This window comes from Protopterus annectens, chromosome 11.part0 (assembly GCF_019279795.1).
Source record: "Protopterus annectens isolate FY-2018-M chromosome 11.part0, PAN1.0, whole genome shotgun sequence".
In the NCBI taxonomy this organism is placed as follows: Eukaryota; Metazoa; Chordata; order Ceratodontiformes; family Protopteridae; genus Protopterus; species Protopterus annectens.
Window position 1 is genome coordinate 743,366,155 of NC_056745.1, and position 13,650 is coordinate 743,379,804.

The following is a 13,650-nucleotide window of genomic DNA, read 5'->3' on the forward strand; positions in this document are numbered from 1 at the left end:
GGTGAAGTTTCTCCTTCTTCCTACTGTGAACTATACTAGTGGATAAAATATCTAGGGGCACAGTATTATGTTTGGCAAGGAGTCTCTCAACCTGGACCCCTCCTGCACCTAGAGGATATGTGACCCCCCCCCCCGTACAACAGAGGGCTGCAAGCTCATATGAGAGAGTGACAGAGGAAAAACGTACGTGATCTGTGGGACGGCTTAAGGCAGAAGATTCACAAACTACAGACTAAGGCATGTTTTTGCTGACTTTTTTTTCTTTTTAGATACAAATGGATTTGATTGGGGGAGGTGGCAGCCATACTAGGATCCATGAAATCGAGGAAAAGATACCAGCCAGAATAATACACTAGCACTATTAAGGGCTGACTAAAGCAATAATAGAAAATGTAAACTATGTTCCCACATAGCAGATAGGGCTAAACTGCATAACTTACATCAGAAACATTTTAAAATGTGCTAAGCCTTGTTCTACAACCTGCACAGTTTAGTAAACAGCAGCACACATAATCACAGTACCAAGTAAGATTCACTTGTCCAGTGACAGAAATCAAACATACACCCTTAAGTCAAACAGATACAACAAGCACAATTAAATTGCAGTTCTACTTGCATGAGGCAGTCCCTAGTGCTCAGCTGACACCACAGAACTTCAGTTTCCCAATACAAGTTATGACACTTTAGAAACTCCCCATAACTGCTTAAAAAGCAGTAAACTGCTTAAAAAGCAGTAAACTGCTTCTTGCACTAAATGTGGTAGTATTTTCATGCACATGTAAATATCTGTATGTGTTTTTTTATCATATCCTTGTTTCTGTAAATAGGTTTTGCTCATTTCTTATGTGATCCTATTCAACCGGGCTTTGCCTGCAAATGGTCCAGTGCACTACCCTGGTAAACAAACTGGCATAACAGTTGAGGTGTTTACCTTAGAAACACAAGTTACAGAATCTGATTCTTGCCTTTGACGGAAACTGGCTAAGCTTAAAATGATCCACAAGGCAGCTAGCTTTATGAACCTTATGAATAAAGAATATAAACAGCACAACAGTAAATTAGAATTCTGACAGGAATTAACAGCAGTAGCAAATATCGAGTATATTAACATTAAAAAATTAATACACATACATTTTTAAATAAAAACAAAAATAAATCAAAAGTATAAAATAATAAATATTACGGGAATCTCCCAAAGGGATCTTATCCGTGTCTGGAAACTGTACTCCACCAATGCAGGCTGCTCAGGAGATTCAATTCTGTGACTCCTAAAACAAACACTAAAAAACTGAACAACTGAATTCCTGGGGCAGGGGTTAGTCCTTACCACTGGGAAGGGCTTAGCCCATCCCTCTCATAGGGCATTAAAGGAAGGTATTCTGAGCTGTGGGTCTGTTCAGTCAGAGAACCCATTCGCCAGTGAGGCAGTGTGAACAATGAACATCTAGATATCCAGGACCTGGGCTCTTCAGCTCAGTGACTGGTACCTCAGACACCCAACTATAGCTAGAAAGGACCCGTTACTGAAAAGAAATACAAAGCTAGCTACCATTCCCTTTGGCAAGTTAATGCTGTATATTATGCATTACTAAAGGGACAGAAATGATTTAAATGATATCAGGATGATACAATGATACCAGGTGAGCAACAAACAATACAAAAATATAATCAAACTTCCTTCTTATCTGAAAGCCTACAAAGGCATCCCACAGCCTACAGGAATCTAAGCAAGCTCCTTAAAAAGTTAACAGTATAACAGTTGATGAAATATCACTAGCTATCAATCACTTGAAATCAGGGAAAGCCCCAGGCCCTGATGGATATCCAGCGGAATTCTACAAATCCTTCAAGAAACAATTGGCTCCACTCTTACTCAAAGTATATAATTATATAATAAAATTCGGCATTACTGATTTACATATAAATAATTTTAAGACAATACTTATACCAAAGCCTAACGCAAATGAAAATAACCCCAACGATTATCATCCAATTGCACTAATTAACCTAGATATAAAAATTCTATCATCACTACTGGCTCACAGACTTAATAAAATACTCCCTTATATCTCCCGAACAGCTAGGAGTCATGAGTAATAGGCAAGTTTGGGATAATACGTTAACAATAGAAGCAATAACAAACATGACAGCTAAAGACAAATCCCCCAAGTATGCACTTTCTGTTGATGCACAAAAGGCCTTTGACAGAGTCAACCTAAATTTCCTTTTCAAGACTTTGAAACGGTTTGCTCTTCCTGAAGAATTTATTGCTATGATCAGAGTTCTATATAACAAGGCTACTACTACATTATACATAAACAAGAAAAAAAATCAAACCCTATTCCAATAGTAAATGGCTCAAGACAGGGATGTCCGCTTTCTCCTTACCTATTCAACCTTTATTTAGAGGCCCTCCTCCTGAAATTAAGCCAAAAAGCATTCCGTCAATCTATATACATTTCTAAAGTCCAAGTTAAGTACACAGCATTTGCTGATGATCTTAACATCTACTTTGAGTTTCCCTCCACAGACTTGGAAAAGATATTAAGCTCCATTGACGTGTTCTCGGCTATATCAAACTATGCCATGAATCCAAGTAAATCAAAAATATTTCCATTAAACCCTCTAGGACATAAGGAGTTTTTCATCCCAGAAACAAGATTATTCACTCAAATACCTAGGCATCACCTTCACTCATCCCCATCAGGAAATAATAAAAAAAATCTTTATAAAGTAAGGTCAAAAGTTACAGAAGATCTAGACAGATGGAAAAACCTAAACCTTTCTCCTCTTTCCAAGACAACCATCATAAAAATGAATATCCTCCCCAAAATTATGTTTCATTTCAATGCCATCAATCAAAACATTCCAACTATTTTTTTCTCTAAGATGACAACAACATTGGGCAAATTTATCTGGCATCCTAAGAACACCAGAATCAGTTGTAACAGATTAACTCTGTCTAAGGAGAACGGTGGTCTGAACCTTCCTGACTTCCAGACATATTACCTTATTATTAATGTCAGTCATATTATACGATTAGTCAATTACAAACTCTCTGATACATCATGGCACTCTCTTTGGAGCAAAATTTATTACCAACACCTCCAATATAAACCCAAAGGCTATACCGTTTCTCAATAACAAAACTCTCAAAGACTTCAAAATACATCCTATTTTAATCAATAATACGGTTTGTTTCCAAAAGCTCATAACCTCCTTGTACTTAAAGAACTCTTTAATTATGACTCAACCAATACATATGAACCCCAATATCAGAATGAATAACAATATGATAAATCTTAACAATTACCCAAACATAATGAAGTGTTCATTCTGGGATTTTTACCAAATCAAAGATCTGCCATTGAGTTCTATTGTAGACTCCCTTGCAGCAAGTAAAAAATACCATATAATTATTAAGCAAATATTATATATAGTAACTCTGATGACATCAGATATTAATGTAATTACACAAGACTACCATCAGTATCAACAAATCACTACCCTTCTTTTATTGAAGACTAAAATGTTATCAAAAACTTATAGACTAATTACTCAAATTAAATTCAAAGACGTAATCCAATATTCTAATTATTGGGAGAGTCAAAATAATAATTTAACTATTGAACAAAAAACTAGAAGCAATTGACATAACCATAAAACTAACTCCTTAAAAAAAATAATCTATACTCAATTTATGAGTAACAACAATGCCTATCACACACCACTTTTTCTGAGCAAAATAAATCCCAATGCATCACCTTTCTGTCCTACTTGCTCTAACTCAGTAGCAGACACTCTCCATATATTCTAGTCTTGTAAAAATATATACAAACTATGGTGCTCTTTAAGAGCAAAATTAGAGAAAACAGGTTATATGAAATCTACCCTCTCGTGGGAAATGGCAATATTAAACATTTTCCCCAGTTCCTATACATTTGAGTCTTATTGTAACACTGTACGTTACACTGAAATCCTATATAGTCCTCAATTGGCTTGACAGATCCAAGACTTCTTGGGCAAAATTTAAATCTATAGCTACCAAATATGTCCTAGCAAATAAACTAAGAACAGTTAATCACAAGAAGTTAACTTACTTCCAGAAATACTGGAAAAGACTTGTAGAATTGCTTAGCTAAAATCTTACTAAGTTAACTTGAGCACTTTTATGTTTCTTCATTATTCCCCAGTAAACAGTGATTTCCCTATATAGACACATATAAAGGCTACTATCAATTTCTTTGCAAGAGGACTATGATATGTCCATTCGGTTTATCAAAATGTCCTCTAGTATAATACCTACTACTACCACATGAAAAAATTATCAACTTATTATCTTTCACATGACATCCTGCGTGACAACCCAGTATAAATAATGTAAATAGTTGCCTAGATAGGCTCAGGTATATGATTACACTTCCTCCCCTGTCAAAAATAACAATGTTTAACGTCATATTATCATTATTAATGTATAGTTGTTAAGCATTATGTCTAAGATCCAAGTCATATTCAACACTATAAGGTGCACACTCCTCTTGTTATTGCCTATCACAATTAAAAGAAGGTCTGTTTTTGTCATTTTTTTTTTAATTTTATGAGCCTTTCTATATTGTGAAGGTCAGTCATTTCATATACCTTGTAACTTTTCTGCACTTTTAGTTTCTCAATTCATTGTAACTACATTGATATGTTTATTGTCAACTTGTACTGGACTGTTCACTGTATTTAAAGAAAAATTGTAATAAAAATCACAATTGAAAAAAAAAGTTCAGTTACTTCAAAATGCTCCAACTATATTTCACTGTCTTGGCAATACTGAGCGAAGTGATTCTTAAGACATAAGTAAGCAAAAATCAAGAGCTGCTAAGAATACAGTTTATTAAAATATATACCTTTGTAATTTGGAATTTCTCATTTTCAGAGGCTGAAAGTTTGTCTTCTAGACTTCTCAGAGCTTGTTTAAGCTGCTGTTCTGACTCACTTTCTATGGGTTGCTCAACTGTAGTCACAAGAGTTTTATCTTCATTTGCAGAATGTTTTTCTTCACATGAGCTGAGAGACACAACCGAAGTATCTACTGGAAGTTGTAAAGACAGATTCTGAACCTGAAAGCATATGCAGAGATTATTATTAATACCATAATGAAACTGAATTAAAAGTTAAGTACATTGTTAGCTGAAGGCATATGGCACCTTTTATAATCCATTCATTTTAATCATATTCTGCATTCTTATTACCTTCCAACCATAAAACATTATTACAAGCAGATCAAATCAGATGTGAAATCGGCATATGGTTTATATCTGCTCAGTCAAATGGTTGCTGTAGATAAGTAACAGATTCAACAGGATGACTTACACAGAATGAAGATAAGTGAGTTAACTTCCCTTCTAGCCATGTATTTGTTTGGTTGTCTTTCTTTTTTAAGTGTGAAAAGTTCAGGCTACACAAACTGATTTACTTATTTTTCTTCAGGGATCATGCATAACCATATAGTTTATTAATTAATAGCACAAATGCAAAGGAAAGTGTTCTGTACATTACCTGAATGATTTTAGGTTCTAGGTATTAAATGGAATTTTATAAGTCACAGTAAACACAGTAAGTATTATGTTTATAATATTTTTTAAACACCTTACAATATCTCAGTAACCACTCATCTTACACACATAGCAGCATTTTATTCATCTAGCCAAAAGCTTTCATATGAGGCTAAGAAGCTCTGTCTGTGTTACTTGGTTGTTGAGATATTTAGAAAAATGTGAAAATTCTATCCATCTAAATTAATATCATAAAAACAACAGTTAATATTTCTTTACTTGCACTAGACAGAGGTCAAATGTTAATGCAGTTGAGTTTCCATTGTGTAAATCTTATAAAACCTTGTGGATAGCATGGTTTTGGAATTATTGATGCAAATATGAACAAGCAATATTTGACGCCTAGAGGCATCAGTAGAAATTAACTGCAGATTCACCTGGAGTCGTCACTTGGATGTATACTAAGACAAAGATGCCATTGCTCAGAATATTCCATTTTCCCCACGGTATGGTGATCTCGGAGTTCGTATACATAAGTTTGGGGGGTGCAGGGAGGGCTTGCCAGGCTGACCCCCCATCAGGAGAAGAGTGAGTTTTGAGAGTCGCTCTTCTCCTGTGTTTTTGGCCTTCTCTTTTGGTTTTTCAGCACTAAGCATTTTAAGTACGTTCATTTCAATAGGGAGCCTATATGGAGTGTATCTATATGCTAATGTGCTAGTCATAGTGACTGGCATTCAGGTGACACATAAGTTTAAGAGAATTAATTTTGTAATACAGATTTCAAGGAGTTTAGACCACATATCTTGAACTTGTGCATTATCCATTAAGCCTTATGACAAGATGTGGTATCAGAGTGGGGGAAATACCTGCCAGAACTAAAGGAAACACATCAACACAAGTGAAGATTTGCAGTCAATACTTTTTGTGTTTGGAACTAAAGAAGTATAGTTCTCAATGGAAAATATTTTTGTATTCCCTTGAGAACTTTCATTAGAAGGAAACTTAATGGATAACTGGAAGTGGATTAAATGAAAAAAAATCTGAAGACTTACAGTGTCTGTAATCCTGTTTCCTCTGTCGGGGAAGAAGCATAAAAATCAGTTAACTCTTTTTCACTCCCCAATGAAGAAAAAGGAAAATTCATACAACTTAGGGATACATTTAGTAATTTTGCCAGGCCAAAAAGAATTTGCTATTTATTAACACATTTGTTCTTTACAAAATGAGTGGGTCCTATAAAAACTACAGATGTATATGATGCTGAGCTGAAGAGTATGGCTAATATCTGTGAGTCTGGCAGCTCTATTTAAGAGACAAAATTATATATGGTACAAGAAATGATGAAACAAATAAAAAGCTTTAAATGGAAGTAGACACAAACCTATCAAAAGCTAAGGATGCATACAGAGCAAGTAAAATTACTAGTCTGCAGTTAAAAGCATCAACTGATGAAAATGAAATGAGCAAACTGAAATATGACTAAAATAATAAGAGAAAAACGCCAAAACGGGGATGTGATATAAAAGAAAGTGCCTGCATTGTAATTTAAGCTTATGTTATATGTGCCTATAACCAAGATGGGGAATAGGGAAATATTGCTCAGCTCTTTATCAGGTCTGCAAAAACAATAACATTTTATACAACCTGTAAAAACAAAAACAAGCACACTCAAATGCATCTGTACATGTTTTGAACTGAAGTGTGAACATTAGCTGTCTGTGAGTACCATTCAAATGAAAACATTTAATGTGAAATCTGAAAATCCTTCTGAAGCAATGAAGAATCACTACAAAGCAAACTTAATATATTCTGAGAAGTGATGGACAGAATGTAGAATTTAAAGTAGATACTATTGCAGAGCATAATATTTTGTCAGAAATATGCTTTAAAGATTTGGGTCTGTCTAGAACTCAACAGGAAATTGCATGTACACTGTTAACCTTTCATGACCACCATCTGGCTCCATTAGGTCAGAAACTGCCAATGGTTCAGCAGACAAATAAGTAGTTCAATGTTCTTTCTCTAATCTCTGTAGTTAAACAAGTGGCATCTAAAATGTTGGACCATGTGGTTTGTAAGAAACTAGGAATGGGAAAAATGAATTCACGGTGTGAAACTATAAACTGCATAAGTGCAAAATCGGTCAGAGACCATGTGTAGAGTATCATTCACATTACAATGTCACAGTGACACCTCGGATAACTGTGTAAAGCCATAGCAATGACATCCTGTTTAACTATGATGACTGATTCTCTGGCTTAGGAAGCTTGTCAAGAAAATATCATATACACATAAAACATGAAGGCATGCCAGTGATATATACTTTCAGAACAGTAACTATAGCACTCCAATGTAAAACAGAACATGAGCTGAAAAGAATAGAAAGCCTAAGTGTCATTATGCAACAACTAAATGCCAATAAAATGGTTGAGTTGTACTGTGACTGTACTGCACTGATCCACAAAATCTATATAAAGTGATTAAAAGAGAGCATCGCCCACTGATTACAAGTAAAATGATCTCATTCTCAAGAATAACAGATGTAGATACAAACTATGCTTCCTGGAAGATAAACATTGATAAAAAAAAAAAAAAAAAAACATTTCAAATTGTGTACACTTAATATGTCATTAAAAAGGTAAAGGTTACTTAGATGCCTGGTTGGTATTTTGCCAGTATTTGAAGCGTTTCAGAGAACTGATGCCAAGTTAACTGAAGGTTTAAAAAGGTGTTGTAAACATAGTTGTAAACATAAATAACAATCTACTGATATGGGATCAGACAGAAGAAAGCATGATGAGAAAATAAGAAGTTATGTACCTACCATAACGTTCCATGTTAGTTGTCTTCTCTCGCCTTCTTTCTTGCTTGATGGGTTCGGAGCCGATCCTCGGCTCCGCACTGCTAAGCTCGAGAGTCACTTTTACCAGCTCGAGGCAGCCCCATATCCCATGATGCAAGGCGGTAAGTACCCAGATCTCGTTTGATGACAAAGGGCAATAGCACCAAGCATAAATACTTCCCAAAGGAAGAAAGAAAGCCTACAGGATGAAAGAAGGACCAGTTCTGAATGGTCTTCAGCATAACAATCTCTTGTAGAAAGGTCTGTCCAGGCCTGGGGAAGGAGGAAGGTAGAAAGAAGAGAGAAGACAACTAATATGGAACGTTATGGTAGGTACATAACTTTAATGTTAAGTTGTCAATCTACTTCATTCTTGCTTGATGGGACCGCCCCTAGCACCTCTATCCTGGGTGGCTCAACGGAACAGACTCTTGAGGACAGTAGAGCCAAAACTGGCTCTGTCCCTGGAGGCCAAGTCCAATTTGTAATGGGAAACAAAAGTATGAGGAGTGGCCCAAGTGGGCGGTGCACAAGTAGTGTCTAAAGGAAGTCTAGCTTGAAAGGCTGTAGAAGTAGCTAAGCTCCTAGTTGAATGTGCTTTAGGTTTTGAGCACAGCTGTTTTCCCCTGAGCAGATAAATTTCAGAGATGACAGAAGACAGCCATCTAGATAAGGTCACTTTAGAAACAGGAAGGCCTTTCCTGTTATCTGCATAGGAAACAAAGAGTTGATCGGATTTCCTGAATTGTTTAGTTCTGTCCAAATAATATCTGAGTTGGCGGTGGACATCAAGATAATGTAATTTTGTTCGATCTGTTTGAATAGTTTGGAAAAATACAGGAGTTCAATGGATTGATTCAAATTAGCCTTTGAGGCGACCTTAGGCAAAAAGGTTGGATTAGTTCTCAATGATACTCTGTCCTTGTGAAAGACCAAATAGGGGGGTCGAACCGAAAGAGCTTGAAGTTCAGACACCCTCCTGGCGATGTAATAGCTACTAGGAATAATGTTTTCCAAGAAAGAAATTTTAGGGAGCAAGAAACAGCTGGCTCGAAGTGGGGAAGAATCAAGGATGTCAGCACTAAATTTAGATCCCATTGAGGAGGAGGATTCCTGATTGGAGGCTTTAGCAGGAAAATTCCTTTCAAGAAGGCTTTACAAAGCCTATGGGACATGATATTGTGATCTGCGATCCCGACATGAAAGTTCGAGATAGCAGCCAGTTGAACTCTAACTGTGGAAGAAGAGGAGCCTGCATGAAAAATCTCCGCTAAGAAGTCCAAAACTGCCTGAACTGGGGCAGTGAAGGGATCGATATTCTTGGCTTTAGCCCAATAAGAGAAACGCTTCCATTTGCTTGTATAAATCCTCCTGGTAGAGGATTTTAAAGAAGCTACTATGATGTCTCTAACAGGGTTAGAGATCAAAGGAAGCCTGGCTAAGGAAGGAAGTGGAGCAACCATGCTGAGAGGTTGAGAGAAGGGATAGACCGGTGCAGCTGACCGGATTGGTGAACCAGAAGATCTGGCACTGGGTCCAGATGCCATGGCTGCACCAAAAGGTGACGATGGAGGAACGGAAACCAAATTTGTCGAGGCCAATAAGGAGCAATAAGAATCATTTTGGCTCTCAAAACGGTAGCTTTCTGGATAACCTGAGGGATTAGAGAAAAAGGAGGAAAGGCATAAAGAAGTCCCTGGGGCCAATCCTGGGTCAGAGCGTCTCTGGGGGGATGGCCTGACAGAGGGAAGAGAGAGAAGAAGTCTGGGCATTTGCTGTTTTGGGGAGTAGCAAAGATCGCAACATGCCCATTCCAGAAAAATCTCCTCCACTATAGATTGCTTGAGAGACCACTCGTGAGGCATGAGAATAGCTCTGCTCAATCTGTCCGCTAAAATGTTGGTTTTCCCAGGGATGTGCGTTGCTACCAGAAACCGATGAGAGGAGATCGCCCATTGCCACAGTCTGAGCACTTCTCGACACAAGGGGTAGGACTTGGTTCCGCCCTGATTGTTGATATACCAAACTACAGACATGTTGTCTGTGTGGACTGCAATCGTCCCTACAGGAAGAGAGTCATTGAGGGCTTGCAACGATAAAAGCACTGCTCTCATCTCTAGGACATTTATGTGCAGGTGGTACTCGAACGGTTACCACGTCCCATGAACCATCCTGCCCTGATAATGCCCCCCCCACCCGATCAGGGAGGCATCCGTGGTGACAGTGGCTACCGGGGATGGGGGTACAAAGAGTCTGCCTTGGTGAATCTGGGGAGAAGTGATCCACCAAGCAAGATGATTTTTGCAAATCTGTGTCACCAGAATTTGGTGACGCATTGGAAGTTGTTGGTAAGACCACTGAGTGAACAACATCCACTGAAGAAGGCGCATGTAGAAGCGAGCCAGGGAAGAAGAGTAATGGCCGCAGCCATGAGACCTAATACTTTTAGAACCATTCTGGCCTGTACCTTCTTGTTGGCTAGAATGATCCTGACATGACTTTGAATGTCTGAAACTCTTTGGTCTGTAAGGGTAGCTGACATCCGAACAGTGTTTAAGTTTGCCTATGAAAGTAATAGACTGGCAGGGCAATAAGGATGACTTTTAGTTGATCGAGATGCCCAAATGAGAACAAAGATTTATTGTGTAATCCCTGGCTTGAACAAGCTGATGCCTGGTGGTGGCTGACAGGAGCCAGTCGTCGAGATACGGAAACACCTGGAATCCTTGACGTCTCAGGTGAGCCATGACCACTGCCATGCATTTGGTGAACACTCTGGGGGCTGTGGTGAGACCAAAGGGCAGGGCTCTGAACTGGAAATGACTGGACCCCAGAGCGGAGAAATCTCCTGGAGCATCTGTGAATTTTATGTGATAGTACGCATCATGGAGATCTATTGAGCAGTTCCACTTGTCCTTCTGCAAGACGGGCAGAATCGTCTGAAGACTGACCACTGCGAATCTTGTCTTCCTCACAGACTTGTTGAGTCTGCTGAGATCCAATATTGGTCTCCAGTCTCCCGTCTTTTGGGGACCAAAAAGAACCTTGAGTAGATTCCGGGCTCTGAATGGTCTGTTGTAACTGGCTGAATGGCTCTTTTTTTGCAGTAGTTTTGAGACTTCCAACTCTGCAATTTCCCTTAGACCGGGTGGTACGTCTGGAAGGGAATTTGAGGGATAGAAAGGACTTTCCTCGAAAGGAATTTTGTAACCCTCGGATATGATCGACTGTACCCATCTGTCTTGAGTGAGAGAACGCCAGGCTTCTGGGTACAGTGATAGTCTTCCCCCGACTGCCTCCAAGGAGGGACAGCCGGGCAACATCTCAGGGATGCTGAAAAGGCTTGTCAGAGAGAGACTCTCTGTTTCCTGGTTTTGTGGACCCCTTCTGCCTCTAGGTCTGTTGTTGTTACCCCTCTGCCTCTAGGGGTAAACTGACCACGTGAATCCGGCGTGACTCCTTGGGATTTTTTGCCACCCTTCTGTCCTTTGGGATAAGGTCTAGAAGGGGTGGAAAATGGACTCCCCGGCAGAAAGAGTTTTGCCGTCCTGCTCACACCTGGTCAACGCTTCCTTCACTTGAGGGCCAAACAGAGCTGACCCATCAAAGGGAGAGTTTGTGAAGGACGCTAAAGGGATCTGCAAAATTACATAGTCGCATCCAGGCTTGGCGTCTAAGAGCCACACCTGTACCCTCCATCAGCAGCATATGATATAAGCTGCATGGAGGAGTTTGCAATGGAGTTAAGGGTTCCTAGCTGCTTTTTCCTGAGCCCCGCAGCTGTAGGATCCTGCACAACTTCACCTAGCTCCTTAAGGATATCCCTTTGGAGTCTGGTGAAGTGACAAAGATAGTTCAGCGAGCATAGCAAAGGTCGCTGAAGAAAACATCCACTTACCATATCTATCCATGGTCCTAGAGTCCTTATTAGGAGGATGGACAGATACGGAAGGATCTGCAAGTTCCTTCTTGGTGGCAGCCACCACCACCATGGCATCAGCGGACACCTTTGTAAGGAATTGCTTGTCCGACGGGCAGTAATAAATTTAGAAGGCCTCCTAGGGACAGGCTCTACAGAGTCAGGAGCAGTCCAAGCAATAACCTGCATAAGGGGTCGAAGGAGACACCCAGGAGGTGGAGGGCCGAGATCCAAACGCCTCAGGTATACTGACTCATCCTCAGAGGGATTGTTGGTGGGCCAGTTTCCCTCTGTCTAAGGAGTTCTAGGATGTCTGAGAAGGAGACATCCTCAGAGGGGATCTTGGGATCCCTCTGACTCATCTAAGTCAGTATCCAAGTGATAGACTCGGGAGTCTACGTGTTTCACAAGTCCTCTTCCGCTGAGGATCACCCGACAAGTCAGGAGAATCCTCAGAAGAGGGGATATTCCCAGTGGGGAAACCTGAGGCGGAGGATTTCTGGGTCCGGGAGCAAGAGAAGTGGCAGAGAAGTCAACAGGCACTATAGAGGGAGGAGCTAAGGGAACAGACTGCTGGCTGAGTCCAGAGGCCAGCACACTCTTCATCACCTCGGCTCCCTCCCAGGAGGTCCGAGCTAGGAACTCCAGGACCCACCGAGGAAGGCTCCGAGGCAGATGTCGGAGCCGAACTCACCAAGGCGAGGCTCCAAGGGGAAGAGCGGGTCAGACAAGGGTCCGATGCCACTCACCCCTGGAGGAGACCAGGGAAGCCCGGCCACCAAATCCCTCTAAGGAAGGTCTCAAGAGGAGATAAGAGTAGAGGCTGAAGGAGCAGAAGGGGTATCTGTCCCCAGCCGTAGCAGAAACTATTCCCAAAGACTCCAACTCCAAACTCTGGGGTAGAGTCGGGAGGAACTGCAATGGGGTGTGGACTAATAGTCGCCTGCTGAGACGGACTATGTAGCATTTGGGCCAGTGCCTGTGACTTTAGTAGTCTACTGACCACTCTCTCCAAATCATGGTCAGAAAGCCTGGATGACCTTGAAGATCGGCTCCGATGGCTCCGCCCGAGAGGAGAAGTATCGGCTCCAAGGAAGGGGACCTAGACCTCTTCCTCGGGAACCATCGGAGCCGATGAAACTACTGAAACTGTCGGAGCCGACAACTTATTGGCACCGACAGGTAATGTATCGCTCCAGCCGAACCGATACAGCCATAAATGTAAGGGTGTCGGAGCCGACACCGATGCCTGGGCCACATGGTGGTCGGAAGTGGTCGAACCAGAGTCGGCACCGATAGCCATCGGTGCCGAAGGTTTAGGTAACCCAGAATCGGCTCCAGCCAGA

General features: G+C 40.3%; 1 protein-coding gene across 1 annotated transcript in view; it reads right to left on the reverse strand.

Annotated features, from left to right (window-relative positions):
• Positions 1-13,650, reverse strand: part of CCDC91 (coiled-coil domain containing 91) — a 1,729,462-nt gene that overhangs the window by 1,286,428 nt on the left and 429,384 nt on the right. The window contains exon 5 of the mRNA XM_044088193.1: positions 4,896-5,108. Within this exon, the coding sequence (XP_043944128.1) occupies positions 4,896-5,108 (213 nt within the window). The remainder of the gene's footprint in view (positions 1-4,895; positions 5,109-13,650) is intronic.